This window comes from Centruroides vittatus, unplaced genomic scaffold (genome assembly GCF_030686945.1).
Source record: "Centruroides vittatus isolate TY-2023 unplaced genomic scaffold, ASM3068694v2 contig_199, whole genome shotgun sequence".
Lineage (NCBI taxonomy): Eukaryota > Metazoa > Arthropoda > Arachnida > Scorpiones > Buthidae > Centruroides > Centruroides vittatus.
The window spans coordinates 1,512,316-1,533,841 of record NW_027121224.1 but is presented as its reverse complement, the minus strand read 5'-3'; the positions used below and the strand labels follow the sequence as shown (position 1 = coordinate 1,533,841).

General features: G+C 32.2%; 2 protein-coding genes and 1 long non-coding RNA gene across 3 annotated transcripts; all 3 read right to left on the bottom strand.

Moving 5' to 3' along the window:
- Positions 1-1,290: 1,290 nt before the first annotated feature.
- Positions 1,291-10,262, bottom strand: LOC136970502 (nucleoporin NUP42-like). Its single transcript, XM_067264947.1, has 5 exons — positions 10,178-10,262; positions 4,846-5,104; positions 4,592-4,763; positions 1,836-1,922; positions 1,291-1,468 (listed from the first exon to the last, which is right to left on the bottom strand). The coding sequence occupies exons 1-5, from the start codon at positions 10,260-10,262 to the stop codon at positions 1,370-1,372; spliced, it is 702 nt and encodes a 233-aa protein (XP_067121048.1). The 3' UTR covers positions 1,291-1,369.
- A 6,407-nt stretch (positions 10,263-16,669) lies between these two features.
- Positions 16,670-17,729, bottom strand: LOC136970501 (zinc finger BED domain-containing protein 4-like). Its single transcript, XM_067264946.1, has one exon. It carries the CDS (start codon positions 17,727-17,729, stop codon positions 16,821-16,823), a length of 909 nt encoding a protein of 302 aa, XP_067121047.1. The 3' UTR covers positions 16,670-16,820.
- Positions 17,730-19,719: 1,990 nt separating this feature from the next.
- Positions 19,720-20,628, bottom strand: LOC136970488 (uncharacterized). Its single transcript, XR_010879992.1, has 2 exons — positions 19,965-20,628; positions 19,720-19,892 (listed from the first exon to the last, which is right to left on the bottom strand). It is a non-coding gene; the product is annotated as an uncharacterized lncRNA (long non-coding RNA).
- Between the last annotated feature and the right edge of the window lie 898 nt (positions 20,629-21,526).

Sequence of the window (21,526 nt, the reverse complement as noted above, 5' to 3'; positions counted from 1 at the left end):
TTATCAAATGTAGTTGCTCAGAATGAAAAGTTATTGTTCCCATCAAAGTGATTGCCATCTTATGACTTTTTGAACCTTAAAGTCCTCATCTTGCCCCACTTTGCCCTACTTATTTAAAGCGGGGATATAAAGGAATGAATCAAAAATATTCAAATTCAATTGGGTCAAAATAATTTAACTACTAAACACAAATACTACAAAGAAAACTATTGATACATATTTAATAAATTAAATTGTTGCAGTTTGTATTTAAAATAAATGAATTATAACAAAATACAAAAACATTTTTAAAAATTATTAAATATAAAATAAATTTTCTTTCATTTAAATAAAAAAAACTAAATTAAATTTAAAATTCTAGAGTTGGAGTTGGAGTCAGGAAAAATGTGTCGACTCCGACTCCTCTGGCCAGGAATTCCTCCGACTCCAACTCCGACTCTACAGCCCTACTACACAGTCATTTTTTATGATCAATTCTATACAGAAGTTTTACTGAGCCAAGATTATACTACTTAATTTATTATTACAAGAAATGAGCTCAAAAAATTTCATGATAGTATAGTATACAACAATGTATAATCTTTAGTTACATTACTAACTGACTACAGTGATATAATGCACAGTATTGCAAACATATCAATAACACTTATTGATTACAATTTTTCAATTGCCACAAAGATTTTTAATTACTGTTTCAAAAAATTTGAGTTAGAGGAAATTTACTGTACTTAAGTTTTTAATTGTACCTACTCAAAATCAAACAGCTGTATTTATTTTGTTTTGACCTATAAAATGTTTTTGAATTTATTTCATTTCAAATTGATGAGAATGAATTATAAAAAGCAAAACTCTGAATACGTGAATGTTTCATAAATTCTTTATGACAGGAATGGTTATACTAAATTATCTGTTGAATACATTAAAACCAGTCTATTATTTTCAACATGTTATTTCATTTATTGCCTTCTTTCTCAATATCATTTTGATCAGGAGTTTCCAACTTTTCTTGCTATTTGATCCCTTTCCAAACATAGATTTAATTCACTGATCTCTTATACTGATACAAAATGGGAACAAATTAAAACAGGAGGAAAAAAATCAAGATAACTTTTATGCTTAATAAGAATTATTAATTTTCACTAAACATGAATCAAAATTGTGTTTTGCTTTATTTGAATTTAGTTATATTAGTTATCATCTAATTGGAGAAATTTACTTATGTTAAAATGTAAGTAAATTTGTCCAATATCCTCCAAATAATCATTAGTGATTTGTTGGATCTCTCAATTGACCTATCAGGGTTACTAGAGACCAGAGTAGAAACTCCCGATTTAAATGAACTACATTAGCATAAAGTTTAAAATATAAATTATGTTATATTCTTACCTGGAAGTTTGAAAGATGTTCGAGCTAGAACGTTCTGTGTGTTTTGGAAATTTGTCGAAGATACATTTGATTCATTAGGGCTCTAAAAAAGTGTAAATAATAAATATTTTATTTAGGATAAAATTGAATAAAAGCAATTTTATATTAAAAGCATGTAAAGTACTACAATTATTAAGATATTGTTAATATATGATTAGAACATGTACAAAACATGTTTGACTAAAGAAATTTGGAACTGATAATTAAACTAAACTTAAACTTTGCTAATTCAAATATTAATATGAAACATTTTTAATAATTAAATAAATTCATGTGTGGGATTCTATCATATTAACATAAACAAATATTACAGAACAAAAATCCATATTAAAATTTAGTCTTGTATAAATTTCATAGAAAACATATTTTCATGAGTTAAGTTACATTTATTAGAAATTTATTACTCTTACCAGTGATTTCAGAAGTTCAGAAGTTGGATTCTTTAACTCTTTCCTTCTGTCACGAATGCGAGCTAAAATTTTTTCAACTGTTTGTATCTAAAATAAAATTATAAAAGTTTTAAAATTCACTTAATAATATCTTACATCTATTAATAAATTTCTAAACTGAATAAATTATGATTTTATACAGTTACATTTTAATTAAATACCTCCAGCTTTTATTTTTAATTTTTTCTTTTGAATAAAGTAGGTTTCCTTTGTTCATTATTTATACTTAACAGAAATAGCAAATAATATACACATATATTCAACATATTTTAATTCTATAAATTTCAATTTTGGAAGCGACTTGTTAGAAGCATTAATTACAGAACAAATGTAATTTTAAATTACTTGAAATGATTCAAACTTTTAAAAAATTATCTGAATTTGTCAATGCCAATTCAACAAGACAATTTTTATGAGAAAAATATAAAAAAAATTTTGTTTTGCTTTTTATAGATTAATCTTCATATTTATTTAAACATTTTTAGATAAGTGTTATTAAGCTTTTTTTAACTGTAAATAAGCAATCATTCATAAAAATGAATAACAAAATATGGTGGTATCTTGGTCCTCAAACAATTTGGTATTCAAACACAAATTCTGGTAGGGGGGAAGTTCACTTAGTATAGGGAGGGAAACTTTTTTCTACGTAAGGGCCACATTTCAAAACTTTTGAACTGCGGCCCTACACATATAACAGAAAAGAAAAAAAAAATTGTCAGTAAATCACAATCATTTGTTCATGTATAATTATAAATTAGCAAAGATATACTTAATTTAACTTCTGAAATTGATGTAAATGTAATATATCAAAAATATTTGGTTAAATGTTAGTCAGTGCTAGTTTTAAATTAGTTTTGATTTGAGTCTGTTAGCAGGTTTCTTCTTTTAATTTTTACTAAATTCATTGCGGGGAAAGCTATTTACATACATAAGTTGTAGAAAATAATGTTTGAATTTTTGCTGCATACTTCCTTAAGCTGGGAAATTGGTATATTTATTCATATTTTATGCAATGTGGGCTGCAAAAAATATTAATGCATGTGGCCCCAGGGCTATGGGTTGCCCATCCCTGGCTTAATACTCAAGTGCAGCTTCACTGTATTTTAACTTGGTCATTATAAAGTGAAGAATAGGATTACGAAAACATCAAATTTGCATTAGGAATGTGAATATACCAAAAAGTATATGTAGCATATATAATTAAAATATATATATATATAATATTATTTAGTTTTTCAGCTGTAAAAATCTCATTTTAATTGAATCTCATTTAAATGTCGAGTTATGAAGGCAATTTGCTATCCACTTCAAGGAGTGGAAAATGTATTCGAAATTGTTACATTTATAATATCATTTATGATCTAAGCAACTAATAAAAATTGATTTGTCTGCTTTATTGTTATCAAGTAGGTGTAACTTTTCAAACATTTTTTGCTTTTTTCAGTAACTGATTTATTAAAGATTACACTTAGGCAACCACAGAGCTGTTAAAATAGTTATGACAACAGCATTTGTTTGGTGAAAGTTCAAAGGTTGTGTTAAGAAGGCAATTGGCCAACCACTTTAAAATGCGGCAAGATATTCAGTTTTCTTGCATTATGACATCATTTATGATCTTAAGTTTCTTTTTCATTACTACTATAATATGGTTCTTGTCAAATGAAACTTCAGAAAACTTTATAGTTTTTTGGTATCACAAGCTTAATTACAACAACAAGACAGAAGTTTAATAACATTAATGCATATGATGATAAATGGTATTTAACAACTTAACCAGATTAAACTTCTCTAACAGATAAAAAATATTGTTCAATGTTTTATAACCTGCCCTCCTCTTCTATTCCTATTTTAAGCCAGTCTTTATTTGATCCCTACAGTCAAAATTTGCTGTCCGAAAGAATATTTGAACTGATTCTTTGTTTTTGTTTTAAAATATTTCGTTCTTTTGGAATATTAAAGGCAGGACATTGCATTTTCGTAAGGTTGGTTACGGACAATGATGTCTCCATTATTTAGAGGTGAATATAACAAATGTCCTATTTGATAAGTCTGGGGATAGTAAAAATGTCCGTTAAGTAGAGATGTCTGCTATTCGGGAGTGATCGTTAATGGAGGTTTCACTATCTGTCTAATAAGACTCTCTACATCATTTCTTATAACCAATTCTGAATTTCATCTCTACTTGTTTGAAAATGCTTTCTGTATCTCCCTGAACTAGCTGTATTGTATTTCTCTTGTAAGCACCAGAGCATGAGAGCACTCATGGCGATTTGTTAATCAAACAATAAATATGATTATAATAATCCTTTTTTCAATCTGAACAAGTTCTTAGTATTTTCTTTTAATAATTTTCTAGAACTTCAATAAAGACTTATTCTAGTTATCTCAGTCAATGTAAGAAAATTCTCACTTAAAATAGCAAAATAAAAAAATCTTGCTCATTTTTTTTAGCAAAGTAAAGAACTTGCTTTCAGCAGAAATCAGGTTAACATTTTAGTCAGCACTGCATTATGGCTGTTTTAGTCACATTAACCTATGTGCTATGTAACTGGAATAGGAAGATCAGAGTATATAGCCATACCACTTTTACACTTTCAGCAAAATTTAGTTTTATGTACAAATGTTTTTGGTCAATAAATAATATTTTGATCTTTTAAAATATTTTAAAATGTAAGAAATATTTTAACGAAACAAAAATTTATAAATATAATACTTACATATCGAAGTATTGTTGCATAACATTCAGCTCCGATCATACACTGTTGTAATTCTTCTGGAGATATATCTTTGAAACAGTTTGTTAAACAAATTCTATTTCTTGGACTGTAACATGTAAAAGACCACATATTTCCTTGATCCCAGGCTGTTACATCTTCTTTAATATTATTACTAATATAAATAATTATATTTACTTACTGCTTTAAAAAAATTATAATCTATAGTGAAAAATTACAAATTGAAATTTACTTACAGTTCTTCAGGTTGATACTCTTTACATGCTGATCCTGGAGGTAATATTAATGTAAATTTGCTATTGGGATCTATTTTCACTTCATCTTTCTTGAAGCCAAAGTAAATTTTATTTGTGTCCATATAAAATGGCAATTGCATAGTGGAAGGTTTTTCATTTTCATAGTGATACTTTTTAAAATGATTCAGACCAAATCGATGCTTAGGACTTTCTTCTGTAACAGAAAAATTATTCAATTCATTTAACTTAAGCAATAAATCTTAAACAAAATATAAAAAACTGCACTGAATAAGTTCAAATAAATGTTTTCAATTTTTTTTAATTTTTAAACCTTAAAATCCATTATAATAAAGAATATATACATTATATTTTTCTTTAATTTTATTTAACTGTATAAAAATGAATTACAAAACTTCATAGGTCTTACTTGTTTCATTATGATGAATTTATGGTGCATGACTTACAAGATAATTAAAATATACATATAACCAAGGGTGTCAACTCTATGGGCCAGAGAGTCCACCCAATAATATTTTAAGTGAGCCAGGTCCCCAAAGTGAAGGATAAAAATTATTTTTATCCTTTAACTTGAAGATACCACAGAGTTGGCACCTATTATGTAACTGAACTTTTATTATAATCTTAGATTTTTATATATGTAAAAACTAGAACTGAAAATAAACAAAATGTTTTCAGCCATATTCCTACTTAGAGGGATTTCTCATAGTACTACCCAATCAATTACTTTCATTTCTAAAAAAAGAGCTGCCCAGCTATTTAAGTAATCCATTCAGGTTGATTAATATTTATAAATTGCATAAAATAAATCTGGTAAATTTAATATTGGTGTTGTGTGCTGGAATAAATATATTTATTACTTCAATTTACAACATAAAGAACAAAATCGCCATTTTAGGGGAAAAAAATTAATCTAAAGGACAGGGCAATGAAATAAAGAATATATGGTTATCACAAATATATACAAACAATTGTGTTTATTTGTAGATACACAATTTTGCTCTATAATATAACTCACAGATAATTTGCTAATTATTTTACTGAAATAAATTTCAGAAATATCTGTTCAGAAAATCAATTACTATCTGTTTCATAAGATATTAATTATAATACCTTTCATTTTTTAACTAACTCACACTCGCCCCACCAGAAGTACTTCAAAAAATTACGTACCCAGAACCTTTTAAGATGTGACATATTTTAACTCTCGTACTACCAACTTTTTATTGTTACACTGAATATCACGGGGTCAAGGCTGATCCCAATACTTTCTAAGAATATATTTATGTAATTTTTTTTAATTTTACAGTTTAATTTTTGATTTCCACTGAAAGTACAAAATGTTATGTTACATATTTATTTTTTATTATACACAAATAGAAAAATATCTATATATACATATACAGGGTGTCCCAAAAAGATGTACTCACTCTTTGATAGACGATTAATAATATGTTTTTTACATTCAGTAATAGGTTTTAAATTAATGTGTATTTATTTATTTGTTTATTGATTTAAGTTCTTAGGACTGTTTGTTTGTCAAGACACGTCTATTTACAAAAAAATATTTATATATTTGACAATCAAAGAGTGAGTACATCTTTCTGGGACACCCTGTATATAATCTTTTTTTTTCCTCAGCATAATGACTACTTGATGTACCAAGAATTTTGAGAGCAAGTCTACTACAGCAGTAATTCTCAATCTTTTTGAAGTCGGGCAACACTAAACTTTCACATTTTTTTCCTCGGAACACTTACAATACATCAGCTTTAAAGCAGGGGTGGCAAACCTCTTTGAAATCAAGCGCACTGGGTGTAGTAGATGACGACATTGGCATTTGCTAATTACATTCCTATACAAAAATTTTACATTGTATTGATTTTTCTTTTGAAACAATTTTTAATTGTATATTTGTTTTTTTCGCAGAACACTTGAGATGGCTTCGTGGAGCACCCTTGTTCCACGGACCACGGATTGAGAACCAATGTAATACGGTACCGGGTAGTGATTGAGTTTGAAAAAATCATCATTTATTAAAGCTTATAGCTACTGTATCTTTAGTATTAATGTTTACTATCAAGTAAACATTAATACTAACCCGATAATTCAATCACTGCTAACTCGCTTATAATTAAAATTTTTTAAAACTGTTAAAAAAACTGACAAATTTATAAAATAAACATTAATGAAATTACTAAAACAATCAAAATAAATTTAAATTTGATTAACTTTCATGCGAAGCAACACAAACAATTTCTATAGTTATCGCGTGTCGCAAAAAAATAAATCGTCAATCAGTGGCTCAACTTTCCCGGCGACATTTAAAGTTTGGTGGCGCCATCTGTTATCATATTTTATTTTTTAAAATTTTAGATTTTTTTTTACTAATATATAACATCAAAAAGCTTAATTTTGAGCCAAAGGGCGGGTTTTATACAAAATTTGTAAATGCTAATAACGAGTAAAATCGTTATTAAGTCCGATTCCACTGGAGATACACGCGACCCCCATTTCTCCCCACCCCTTCGACCTTTAACCACTAAAATTTAATTACAGAAATTACCCCCGAATTTTTTTTTGCATTTCTCGGCGTTTCAATGTGTCCTAAGCCCAAAAATGTAAAAATCTGAAAGGGGGGGTCATTTTTTGCCGGATTGCCACACTTTCCCTCTGTATAACAGTCCGGAAAGTAAAGAGTCACAATTAATTAGAAAAACCTGTAATCAAGGGTGTAAAAAGGGTGACAAACTTAATGCAAAATAAAATATAAAATAATACTAAATAAATTAAAACTAAAAATAATATAATAATAATTAAAACCCTGTCATTAAACACAAAAACCAAAACATAAAATAAAATTAATTAAAAGTAAAATCAAATCAATTTAAAATTATCTTCATAAAACCGTTTAAAAGTTGTTTTAAAATTTTCAAATTGTAAATCAAATTAATTTTTAAATTTACGTTGTGTGTGGCTGGACAGAACATTTTGCTTTTAATATATATATTTAAATGTTCAATTTACACTTATTATTATATATGTAAATCTTGTATATTCTGTATTTCACTATAAGTCAAAATAATTAATGAGTATGTTGAACTATTTATAAACTGCAAAATTTTATAATTTATTGAAGTTACCTAACTAATAAGTACTGTTTGTTCGCAAGTGGTTCGTCCTATCGGTTTTCTGATAAAAATTTATTTAGAATGTCTGAAATAATGCCTACCACTACTGTTATTTAAACAATTTATTTTATTCAAAATGTCATCGCTGCCTTTGAAAGCCGAAGAAAATTCATTTTTGAATTTATTAATGAAGAACGCGTTGGAAGTTCCAACTGAAACCGTTTTAACAATCGATGCGGAACAGTTCCGACCAGGAACAACCTACCTCAGGTTCTAGCATTCTATATCTGTTTTTGCCTGTAATATAACGTTTGCCACTAAGTACCGATTTCAAAGTCAAACAAATGGTGGCGTTATATCTAAGTATGACTGTATAATACAATTTTTAATATAATGTTTGAACACTATTTCATAGCACTGTTAGGAAAGCTAATATCTATCGTATAAAGGAATCGCAATAATATAGAAGTAACAATTTCATACTCCATATCAAGGGCGTCGCGAGGGGGGGAAGGAGGGACAGCTGCCCTCACCTAGAAATTCGAAAAAATTATTTAAATGCTAAGTTTTAATTAAAATAATCTTCTTAGGCTTCTTGTAAGTTGAAAAAATGTTTTAATTACCGTATTTTACGGACTATAAGACGCACTTTTTTCTTCCAAAATTCAGGTGCGTCTTATAGTCTGTAGCGTCTTATAGTCCGTAAAATACGGTAAGATATTTCTTTCCGGTACAGTACATACATAGTAAATGGTTAAAACTTTATGAATCGTTTTTATTTTACCTACATACAATTCATATCCTCTATCCATTTACATTATCTTGCACCCACCCTGGCCCATTGGCTGGCGTCGTCCTTGCTCTATATGATGATTTTATAATTTCGAATTTAAAAACTAAAATCACAAAGGGTTAGACAACTAATCTAATCCCATTATCAGAATAATACGAAAAAGGCAACTACCAGCATTCTTTTTCGCAACAAAGACTATTTTCTAATCCCGCGCTTTCTAATTTCGTTAAATTCTAAAGCTGCTATAATGTAGAGATCCAGAAAATTGACATTCAGTAAAACTCACAAATCGAAATAAGTTATCGTTATTCACTGGCGACACTGTAAATGATTTCTCACACGACCCCCTGACCATTTAGGGTACAGTACGTTCGTAAAGTCGAACGAGTTATACGCGTTAAGCAGGATGCACACATGCGGCAAGGAAAAGAGGCAGAATGACGTCACTTTTTCTCGCCGCAGAAGTCGGTTTTGTGACGCTTTTTTCGTGCCGCAAAAGTTGCTTGAATTCTATCTTTGGCGGCGGTCGCCGCCAAGACGCGTTTCTATCAGCCAATAACAGTTCGTCTGGTAGTCACGTGAGAAAATACAACCATGTGATGTTTTAATGGCGGAAAGTTCGACGCGATTAACCGAGATAACAAATATCAGAATAAAGAGGAAAAGCTAATAAATTTAACACAAATTCCACACGAATAATCATATATAATTTAATTCAAAGAATAAAACAACCGAATCTTACTCGAAATAGTATTCTTTATTCAGAGATCTTAATCGAGGAATAAGCCTATTTTGTACACCAGTTTTTTCTCGATCCAAGAAAATATCTCTAATCCAAAATCTTTGTTCGAATCTTCGACAAAATCTTCTAGCTAAATAAAGCAAGCGCCATACAAGACAAAATTTGTAAACGCGTGGATAGCGGCAGTGTCGGTATCGTTCGCCATCTTGGATACTGAACGCATGCGCCGAAATGTAAGCGGATTGCCGCTTATGTGGTTGTGCTGCCGCACAGCGAAGACCCGTTCGTGACACCGCTTTTCGCTGCCGCGCCTCATGTGTGCATCCTCCTATAGTAACGAATCGTTCAAAAAGTAGTAGTCTCAGTGACGCCATTTTCGCTACATAAAGAAACGCGGCCCTTTATACCATAACGTAATGAAACGAGCAATCAACAAAGGACGATATTCATTATCGCAATTCGTATTCAAAATACTTTGAATCTATGCCAACTTTTACAAATACTCCAGCTAATACGAACAAAAAATTTCGAGTATTCCACTCGAAACTATCTAAGTACGGCACGACTAAAATTCAATCGTGAATCGGTTCCATAAACCTATAGTTTTTTTACTTGATCTATGTATAAAAAGAACCCATTGAAACTTACCAGGGTGCTGATACCAACAGTTGCTTCCGTATTTACAATTTTCTTGAAGAAAATATCGACAAACGGGAATCGTCATGGAAGCCATTTTGTTACTGTCCTGTCTTTGTTAAACACACGATCTCGCCTACCACTGTACACGAAATAGATGGTAGTTATTGAGACAGACAATAGAACCTCCAACACTGACGTCAGCAATTTTCCTTTCAAACTGGTGATTGGTCGAATCTATCGTATAGAGCTATAGGAAGGAACAATGAACCTTGAGAACAGCAGGTGTCGTCTTTCGCGGGACATTCTCATGAAACTCTCAGAAAGAGAAGGGTAAAAAGTAGGGTGAATACTAGATGGCCGTATATTTCTTAACATTTTTCAAAAATTATGTTTTTTATTGCAATTTCCGACCCCCCGACTTAATTAAACATATATATAATAAAATATATTAATTAAAAAACTTAAAAAACTATTGGATGTCGTTTTTGACATCAGAAAGTAGCTTTAAATAACTTTACCGAAGTAAAATCTGCGCACTAGAACTTTAGAACGATGAATGAAATTCCATTAAAAAATCCCATAAAAAAACAATTAAGCGTTAATCGCGCGTCATTAAAGGTTAAATAAAATCGCAATAAAGTTTTTTCGCGCGGGTAAAAATTTTTCAAAAAATTTGGGGACTGAAAAAACATCCGAAAAATCAAAAAAAAATTTTTTTTTCTCCCGAGGGTCTAAAAATCCAATTTCGGTGTAACGCTATGTAAGCCGATCGAACTGAGTTCGATTGCGGACAGAAAGGGGTAAACTTTATTTTATTCCCAAACAATGTCTAGTCATGTATTATTTAATAATGGACTTGGTTCAGAAAAACTGTTTTTAGATTAACTGAAATAAAACAGATATATTTTTTTGTGTTGACATTAGTTATAATCGACATTCTTGAATTGATACAAAGATTTAAATTTTTTCAAATCTAAACTGATGAAAAGGTTATCCACAAAAATTATCAAACAGAAGTAATATGTTATTTATAAATTAACTTCATTTTTTTCGATTTAGAATTATTAAGGTTTAATCATTAAGCCAGTGGTTTCCAATTTTTTTGTACTTGCGCCCCCCTTTAAAAAAATTGTTGCGTCCCCCTTAATTTTTCTAACAATCTAATTTCATAAATACTCAAAGTGCGCTCGGCTCCAAACGCGAAAGCGAGATGTTCTCGTTCCAGCAAGAGTATGGATGGGTGTTTTAGCATTTGTACCCGAAAAATTCGCGGCGAGGATTGTAGATTACGTATACCTATTTTGCTGATTCATTTTTTTACACCTATTCGACTTTTTTGGTTTGTATTCGAAAATGGTATTTTGGAAACAGCTGCATGCCCCCCTTGCAACAGTCTCGCGCCTCCCTAGGGGGGCGCGCCCCACAAGTTGGAAACCACTGCATTAAGCTGTTTCAAAATAATTGCAGATGTTTCCTCTCGATGCAAAGGAGAAAAATCAGAAGGCGGAAAGGAGTAATAGTTATAATAGTAGTCTACTCTACATGGCTAAGGAAAGTTGCTTAACGTAACCCGATCTGTCGATATCCTTGTAGATAATAGGCAGACACAGAATCATAATGGCGCAAATTATTCAATAATATTTATACTGTTTGTATCTTGTAATTAGGAGCGCATTCCCAAATAACTATTCCGAATGTAATCTTCCGGTCTATACAGACCTTATAATTTATTGTTTTGCTATATTTTTAAGATAATTACACAGTTTCTTAGATGCACCAATAAATCTGGTCATATCGGAAGTGTTTAATGTGAACATTCTAGTTTAAATTTATCATATCCAGCGTCATTATTTATTGTCAGTTATTGTCAGTCTTTGATATTATTATTGATTCTAAATTCTCCGTTACAGCTATGTACTGTATTATCTCTATTCTTAAACAGTATATACCACATATTTCATTTTATCTTTATTATTAATTTATTGTTTATGATCCTTAATATGACGTTAATGATATATATATATATGGATATACGTATGAAAATAGCAATAAAAGTTTTTAGATTTAAGGATGACAAATAACCAGCCAAAAGCAATATGATGGTTTTTCAGCTGTTTATTTATTTACTGATTCGCTGTTGTATTAATTTACTGTATTTACTAAATACATTTTATTAAAACAGTTTTTATAAATCTTAGAATAACTTTTATTGGTTATTTAATTAATAAGACTATACATTCGATTTATTATAAAAATCGAATGAATCGTTTTATTAAATAATTAATGTATATGTTGTTTTTATGTATAAGCTTTTAATTTAAAACTGATCGTTTACATTTCTTCATAACTACAATTGGATAAATATTTCTTCATTAAAAATATGGAGTTATATTCAGCAAAAGATAAAAGAATTCTCAGTGGATAATACGACTACTTTCGAATAGCGACTGTAATTAGATAATTAGACTTGTAAAATCATTAGTTTATATATTAGCAATTATTCTGAATTATGCCACTACAAACAATGAGCAAACAATGAGCTCGAATTCGAGTCGTTTTCAGGCGAGATACGTCCCGCTATGCTAACCCCCTCCGGCAAAACCGAACAGTTCAATCGAAAGACAAAATTGCTTTGTCTTCGCCATCTGTTAGGCCTACACATTAGCGATTATTTCCGGAAGTTCCCTAAAATATATCAAAAATTGCTAAATTTCTTTTCTGCTACCTTCCCAATTAAGCGAAAAGTTGTCCCAATTAAATTATGTATTAGTTTATTAGTTTGCTTTTCGTAATTTGAGATTTGGCCCAAAAACGCGGCTGTCAGAATTATACTTCCTATTCTAGAAATTAGCTCTCTTTCTAAAGAGTAACTTCTTAGAAAAGTATTAAGGCTGCGATACCCGCAAGTAAAGTTTAATAGTTAACTGTTTTTAGGACTTAGTTGAACGTGTTTAGCGACGATCCATCTTTCATTCCAAGAACGGACTGAACAGTCTGTTATCACGACTGAAACAGTCGGGCAAAATGTAATGGGAAGTTTGAAGATAAAGAATGCATCTGTAAAAAATATAAAACAAAACCTTTGTAGATCTCCAGCACAAAATTTTTACTAAGTAAACGTTTTTGTTAAATTTAAACATTAAGAATCTGAGTAGATATCTAAAATGGTTGTTATTCACTCTTTAAATACATTTCACAGGAAACTGTTGAAGTGTCTTTTAATAAATATTAATAAAATTTAGTTAATAATTACGCTAAAAGTATACAAACACCATATTAAATTTGTAATATTCACTAAAACTATTAATCAGGGTTAATAGCAATCAAATGTCATACTATTTTATATTAATTTAACATAAAAAAAAAAGCAAATTTTTAGTAGTGAAAGGGTCGTGGAGGAAGATAACGATATTAAATTTAGAATAAATTCTAGAATTTTCGAAAATGGGAGAAGACTTAAATGTAAATATTCAAAATATTATAGCAGAATTTAAACGTTTATGTGGTAATGTCTGGTCTACAGAACAGATTTATATGCCTTTTATTTTGGACATTGATAAACAGGTAGCTAAAATGCTTTTAATGCATTTAGCGTTATTTTAAGTAATTACGTAAGTTGAGATGACGAAGAATTTTGTCGAATGGAAGTCAATAATTGGATTAAAATCTAAAGTTATTTCAGACGAAAAAAAACACTTGTCTGCTTAAAGAAAAAGAAGTCGATAACGCAAACACCGACTGTGAATCAGGGTATTCAAATGATTATGAAAAAGCTGATAAGAATATAATTAAGTTTACAGCTAGTGATTCCTGGGATGCTAAATTTAAAAAAGAATACAGATCAGTATCTCGTAAAACTACAAAACTTGTAAATAAAATAGAGTAAACGAAAAGGATATTTTAATAAAAGCAGCGCAAATTTCAAACCACAGTAAACAATTTATTGCCATCTTATTCGTGTAACCTTATATTCAATACAGATCAGTGTGGTTTTTTCATACGAAATGATTTCACCAAGAACACTTTCGTATAAAGGAGATAAAATACTATTTGATTTGCACATTCTCCAAGCAATAAAATTACACATTCCTACACTGTTTAATATTTAATTAATGCTAACGGACGAGTTGTAGGTAATGTATTCACTATTAATAATTGACTCTTGGAGTGGGCAAACAAATATTAATATTTATCTTATATATAAAATTCTCGTGTCACAATGTTAGTTACCTTACTCCTCCGAAACGGCTTTACCGATTTTTACCAAATTTTATATGCATATTCAGTAGGTCTGAGAATCGGCTACTAGCTATTTTTCATACCCCTACACCATTTCCCCCTTTCAAAAATATATTTATATATGGATTAAGGCTTTTATGTCCAACAGATGGCGCTAACTTCCGACGACCTAAGTTTGCTTTTCTGTGAGGCATTATGCTTTTCTGTGAGAATGGACTGAAGCAGATCATTTTCTATCTTCTATCTATATAAATAAAATATAACGTTCGTTTGTTCCTACCGATTCCTTTGAAATTTTGACACAACGTTGCATTCGAATACGCACGTTTTTTTATATAATATACATGTCGAAATTCCCCCCAGTGGGGGGGAGATGGACGGGATTAAGACTTACCGTGAAGAACTGGGCTTCTATTATACTATTTTACATGCGGTTTTTTGCGTTTTTAATTGCGTTTTAATAGATTACGTCAACAGAATATACACTAAAAAGGGATTTTTCGATATTCCCCAGCGGGAAAAGTGACGGGATTAAGGCTTACTGTGAAGAACTCGGTTTTTATTATACTATTTTAGATGCGTTTTTGATTGCGTTTTAATAGGGTACGTGAAGAGAATGTACACTAAGAAGGGATTTTTTGAAATTCCCCCCACGGGGAAGTGTTATACATTTATAATAGATACATTTTGAGCCACAACAACGTGTGGCCGGGTCAGCTAGTAATACAGTATTTCAAACATCTATAAATCAAAATTCATGCGAAGTACCAATTATTCCACCAAAGTGTACGTCCATCTTTAGATGTTGGATTTCGTAGACAAGTAAAACTTATGGCATAATGAAATTACATTCGCTTTTCATTAATTACCTGCGCCAATATTTAATAATTTGATTAAATATGGATGGTTTTGCTTCTAGACTCATACGTGAAAAATGTGAATTTTTAAATGTAAAACAAGTTTTTAGACACTGACAGTTTAAATTGTGTTAAGAATAATTGCCAAACTTTTTGATTTGTTAAATGTGCACGATGTCAACAAGTTCTTTATTTATTTTGTTTTGTTGAAAAACATTACTTAAATAGTTGCCCATCTAATAATTTGTGAATGTAATTACTTTTCTGTTAAATACATCTAATAAAATGTATTTACTTATTACGTTTCGATTATTTTTTTATATTTATTTTATCATTACTTTTATATTATATTTTATTGTTGAAGTAGTATATAGATATATATATAGAGTTTGTATACTTTTAACGTAATTATTAACTAAACTTTATTAATATTAAAAGACACTCCAACAGTTCCCTTTCGGTTGACAATTTTTTGTTGATGGCGTTACTTTTAATTTCTTTCAATGCTGAATTATTTTTGTATGCTACTTACATGTTAGTGTTAAAAGCTACAGGTTTTTTGTAATTTAAACCCTTAGCGTCACCGTTGGTTATATAAATATGGTTATATAAATTTAGAATTTTAAATTTATAGTTTTATAGCATTTAATCTGAATTTTAAAGTAATTCGATTATTTATTATTTCATCTGTTCTGTTTTTACGGAGTTAACATCAAAAAATAAATCGCCGTTGTCAAAATTTCGAATTGGCACCAGGTGACAATGAGAGACCAATGGAGAAGCGACTCGGGGGAAAAACATTATAATACTATCGTTTTCAAGGACATTTTTGGTTCTTGGATGCGTGAGTTTCCTCTCTTGGTCGTGTGTGCCTTCGAAACATTGGAAAAAAGGACCCCTTTCGGACCTGGAGGAAGCATCGTCAATTGCTGTCTTCTAGCTATTTCCAGATCGTCGGTTCGCCCGGAGAAAAGCAGCCGAAGGACGTGCTATACGCCCCGGGGCCCACGGATATTTTGCCGTCCTCGTCGAACTACAAGTCACGTAGACACGAACTTTTGTCGAACTCTTTTTTTGGACAATTATTCTCGTGCTTTGTGTGGTTCTACCTCATCAAACAAGAGCAAATTGTAAGGAAATTTCTATGTTTATTAAACGGTTATTAACGGTAAACCTGTCTCGGCGAGTCTTGCTGCGCCCACACGACAATAATTGACCGCTCGGCTGTCGAGACCACTTCTCACTCCAATCGGCTAACCTCACACTGGTGTCAGTGAAGTGGGATATTATAACCCCAAGTCACAATACAATTTATTTAACGCTCGTACTAAAGGAATAATGTCTGATATACATATGTTTTGTGCACTCAATTTTTTTGTGGTATCTTCCAGAGGCTTCAGTACTCTCACTAATTCTTGAATTCAAATCCACTCTTCGGCATCAAGCTGTTCTATTTTATTATTAGTAGAATAAAGCGACAGCGAATCCTTAATGCAATCAAGTCTTTCCAGCATATAATAGCTGGAGTTCCAGCGTGTCGGCGAGTCTTGCAAAACTTAAAACTCTTTGAGTCGAACTTGTATTTTTTCTAATTTTTGCTTTTCCATTGTAGAATGGTTGAAATGTCCTGCAATTTTTCTGCATTTTGTAAATAACATGGATATTGCATCAACATTTTTAATAGCTTTTTTGATTACTAGATGAAGCTGATGTGCTGTACAGTCGGTATTATTTATGTCAGATAAAGTGCAGGCACGGTTCATGTTGGATCCCCCATCTCTTACCATGCTGTGCACATTCTGTTTCGGGATTCCCCACTCTTCAAGCATACGTTGAAATATTGGCGAAATGTAATTTCCCGTGTGGCGTTCGTCAAGAATCTCCGCTTTGAAAACGATATTTTTTCTTATAAAATCTTTTGTAATGCCATGACATGTTAAGGATGATAATGAAACTCCTGGCGAAGAATCTGACCAGATATCTGATGTAAAGGAAACTTTCTCGAAATCCTTCAACATGTTCTTTATTTTCGATGACACTTTATCGTAAAGTTCGCTGCAAACAAGTTCCGTAAAATATTTCCTGCCTTTTACAACATAATTGGGAACAACATAATCCATCAATCGTCGGAACCTTAATCCTTCTATGTGTTGAAATGGTAAATCAGATAAAGCTATTATTTCTGCAATTAAATAGTCCGTTTTTATTGATTTTGGGTTTGTATTATCCCACATTTTGACTTTTTCTATGTATTCGTTAAAAAATGTTTGTCTAAATTTTCTTTTTACCGTTTGTAAAGATGTTCCCTGCTGAACGTTTTCGTCGGCACTTTTTTTAGCGGAGTCTTTAGAATAAAGCATATTCTTGTTGATGTTCCCTCTGAAAGAATTTTTTGACGATGTTGTACCTTTACCCCTTACGGGAATACTTTCCTTCACAAATTTTACATTTAGCACATTCGTCATTTACAATCGTAAAATATTTCCATATTGCACTACTAAACTTTTTTGTCCACGTTTGTTTTTATTTTAATTTAAATAAAATTCGCTTATGAGTTTACCTGCCACAAAGAAAATATCGTGTACGTATTCTACACCAAGGAATCAAAATATTATAGTTGTTCTTGTACGAAAATGGAGAAAAATGATGGGCCTACTGTTCGAAACGAACGATTTAATTTTCTTTTTATAGTCAAAAAACCCGGCAACGAGTTGCGCAACTTTCTCGGCTGTTGTGAGATTTTATTTAGAAAATAACTTGTGTCTTTAACTACGATATAATAAATACAATCGTGTGTGGCGCCATCTGTTACGTGATTTTGTTATAAAAACAATTTCTGATCTTTCTACCCCGTTTATTAATATTTTATAAAGTTCAGGAAATTTCTTAAGAGATAAATTCAATAAATATATACTTTTCTACATGGATCAATAAATAATGGCTTTTTATTTTTTTTCAAAGCCACATAGATTTATGGTCGTGGATTAATTTAATAAAACATTTTGTATTTAATTTTAATTATTTAGCAATTATATAAATTATGTAACTTAATTAGAAAAAATAACTGACTAAAGGGTCAAAGAAGCAATAGCATATTTGTCTTATGCTCTTTTATTTTGTCAGTGTCGGAGAATTTGTACAACGTTGGTCAGGGAATGTCATGGAATTTAAAAGAAAAATTTGAGTAGGAATCCTGTATGTAGTTAATCCTGTTCATTTAATTATCTTAATGCTAATGAATACATCAAGAATTAATATTTTATTTATTTAAAGTAATAAATTTTAGGTAAAAATAAACTAATTTTTTTAAAATAAAATTTTAACGAATTTCGGAAAAAGCATATTTTTGATCAGATATTTAGTTAATGTTAAATAAACTCATACTTAGTTGAAGTCTTTACAGGCATAATGTGAAATTTTATATGAAAATACAAATACAGTAGGACCTGCTTAAGGTGACCTTAGAACAAAGACAAATGGTATGATTAATTAATATTTTGTAGCCTGAGGAAATTATTTCTCATGTTTCAGTTTTTAGAACATTTATTTAATGTGGAATGAATTTAGTTTCTCACGGTAGCTGTTGTTGAAGAAATTTCTGATAATGGATAATACTACAATATGTGGGAGGCGGATGTTGACCTGCAAGTAGAATTCTTTTTCTTGTCGACGCCACCCAGGACATGTTTTGGACTGTTAGCCGCCTGCGTGCTACACATATTTGACCGCCCCTATCAATGCTGATCGCGAGTAAATTCAAAACCCAAGTCAACCCATGAGAGCGTACTATCGATAGTTTCGTGTAGTTGACAGGGGGTAAAAAATCAGTTAAAATATTTGATATATATTAATTTTAATTTTATTCAAATCAAATTTCCTCGTTGATAATAGGCGCTTTTCTGCGCCGCCATGAAATAGAACTAAAATGAAATATTTTTCATTTAGTATATGAATATGTGTATATAAAAATTTATTTAAATTAACAACGTTGGTGCGCACCTCTTTGTTTATTTAAATTGGGCTACAATTTGAAAAAACTTAAGACCTATAAATTCCCACTGTCGTCCGTCCGCATGCCTGTCCTTCTTAAGAAACCAGAAATGAATAAGATTAATACAGTTCTCGATAATATCTCAGCTGCCATATTGCAAGTGTGATGAAATATACGATGAGCACGAAGATCTTTAATTAATGATGTTAGGTAAGAGTTAGCAATATTGAAATACGAGTGAGATTTATGCGCAGATAATTTCTTACTATAATAAATTTACAGAGATTTTAACAGAAAAATTCATCACAAAGCAATTATTGATGCGAATGTGTAAAATTCCATTTAATCCATGCAAGTTGTGATTACCAGAGCCCCTTCGGCCGCCAATTTAAAGTGTTTTAATCTTTAAAATTGGCGTTTCCACTTCCCGGGACGAGGACCCAGGGGTTGGATTTGTGGGAAGCGAGTGTTCGGGTTGTTTCATTGTGTGGAATTACGCAAAACGAGGCGCTTGACGTGTAAGTGCGTGAGTGCGAGGATTCGAGTAAAGGTTAAACGGTGTATATCTTCGTGTACAGTGATGTTATGTCCGTGCGTGTGTGTGTGTCTGTGTGTTCGAAGAACATCTTCGGCATGTCTGAAAACAGAAAATCAGTAAATTACGATACGAGAATAAGTTGTGTTGAAAATGAAACGAAAGAGTTCTTACCATCAGAGATTTCGGCAAATATTCACTTGTACGATAAATGGCAAATTGGTCCTCTTCCTGGTAAAGTTGAGGAGGGAGATTCTTCTCCCTCCCAAATGTTCCTACAAAACACAAAGACAGTGAGAAAAGAGAAGTTGATTCATTTATTATCTAAGGTCAAAATTATTACCTTTATCAGATAGTCTTTCTTCCCGAACAGTGTCATGAGGAGAGCGAAGGACCTGACCTAGCCTATCCTAGCCTAACCTAACCTAACCTAACCGGAAGCTCAATCCTCGTAACAGCTGTTTGGGAAGAAAGGTCGGCCGAATGTCGCGTCCGGTGAAGAAACGTGTCACGTCCGGGTGGTCACAATCGGGAGTCAAATCCGTTGTCGTCGACCGAGTGTCACGTTCGGGAGACAAGTCCGTGGTCACATCCGGGTAAGAGAAGGTCACGTCCGAGTAAAGGTGTCATGTCCGGGTGAAAAGTGTCGAATCCGGTCAGAATTTCGCATCCGGGTGCAAAAGACGAGTTGGGTAAAACCGAAGAAGATCACCGCCTAGGCCAAGGGAACCGCAGCCACCCGCAACAACAAAACCGCGGTTCCTCGACTTCGGCGGCGCTCTCCTCCGATTCTTCCCCGTTCCGACTTCGGAAAGACAATGGCGCCGCCGTCGCAAGCGCGGACGAGGCAAGCGTCGTCACTTCCTATTTTCGCGAGATCTGCCAGAGGCAGATCTCGCGAAAATAGGAAGTGACGACGTACTCCAAGAAGAGGACTCGGAGATGCTGTCACTCCCTACGTCTTCCACATCAAGGCCTGTGGCCGGCTGATCCCTGACGACCTTGGCCAAGTGGAATGGACTCAGAACTCTCCCGCCTCCGGGAGAGTCCCACGCCACACGCACTGGGGGAAGGTCGTCACCACCCGCTGCCTCTCGCTCGACGGTCTCCAACGACACCGAACTTTCGGCAGAGACCAAGTCCACCCCCGGATCCTCGAACGTCTCATCGGAGCCGTCCGAGGAACCCCCTCCATCCGGCGCCACCGTATTCTTCCGTCGGAACCTCCGGCGAAACCGCTCCAACATCTTCATTCTGAAAAAAAAAAAATTGCAATTAGTCGATTAAAACAAAAGCTTAAATTAATGTCTAAATTCTTCCGAGAATAAGCAGAATGCTCACCGCAGCTGCCTTTTTAAATCTAAAAGATTCGAATCCGACCATCGAACGACGTGACGAGATGTCTTCTGGGACCGATTAACGCAGAAAAAGTTCAAGATTATACTCACGACGAATCGGAATTCGGATAGCTCGCGTTAGATCCTACCGGAAATTGCTAGAACGTTCCTACTGTATTTGCAGTAGAGACGACCGACCCGGAACGAAGAAACTCTCTTACGTGTAATTTGTATTTGTACGACAGTAAATTAAAGACACGCCGCACGTAGCCATGAGGAAAAGGCACTCGAGCCCGAGTCGTAACAAGTGTTTCGTTCTAGAGCAATTTACCTAACGTGTACGTCACATAAACGCAACGACGGCATTTAAAAGAGTTTCGTGCAAAAAAATTGCCAACG

Bases quoted from the DNA above. Each gene is read 5' to 3' on its own strand.
- LOC136970502 (XM_067264947.1), bottom strand. From the start codon at position 10,262: ATGGCTTCCATGACGATTCCCGTTTGTCGATATTTTCTTCAAGAAAAT. The intron at 5,105-10,177 runs GTAAGTTTCAAT...ATTTTGTTTAAG, and splicing joins CTGTTGGTATCAGCACCCTG to ATTTATTGCTTAAGTTAAAT. The intron at 1,469-1,835 runs GTAAGAGTAATA...ACACTTTTTTAG, and splicing joins CTGAACTTCTGAAATCACTG to AGCCCTAATGAATCAAATGT.
- LOC136970501 (XM_067264946.1), bottom strand. From the start codon at position 17,729: ATGACGAATGTGCTAAATGTAAAATTTGTGAAGGAAAGTATTCCCGTA.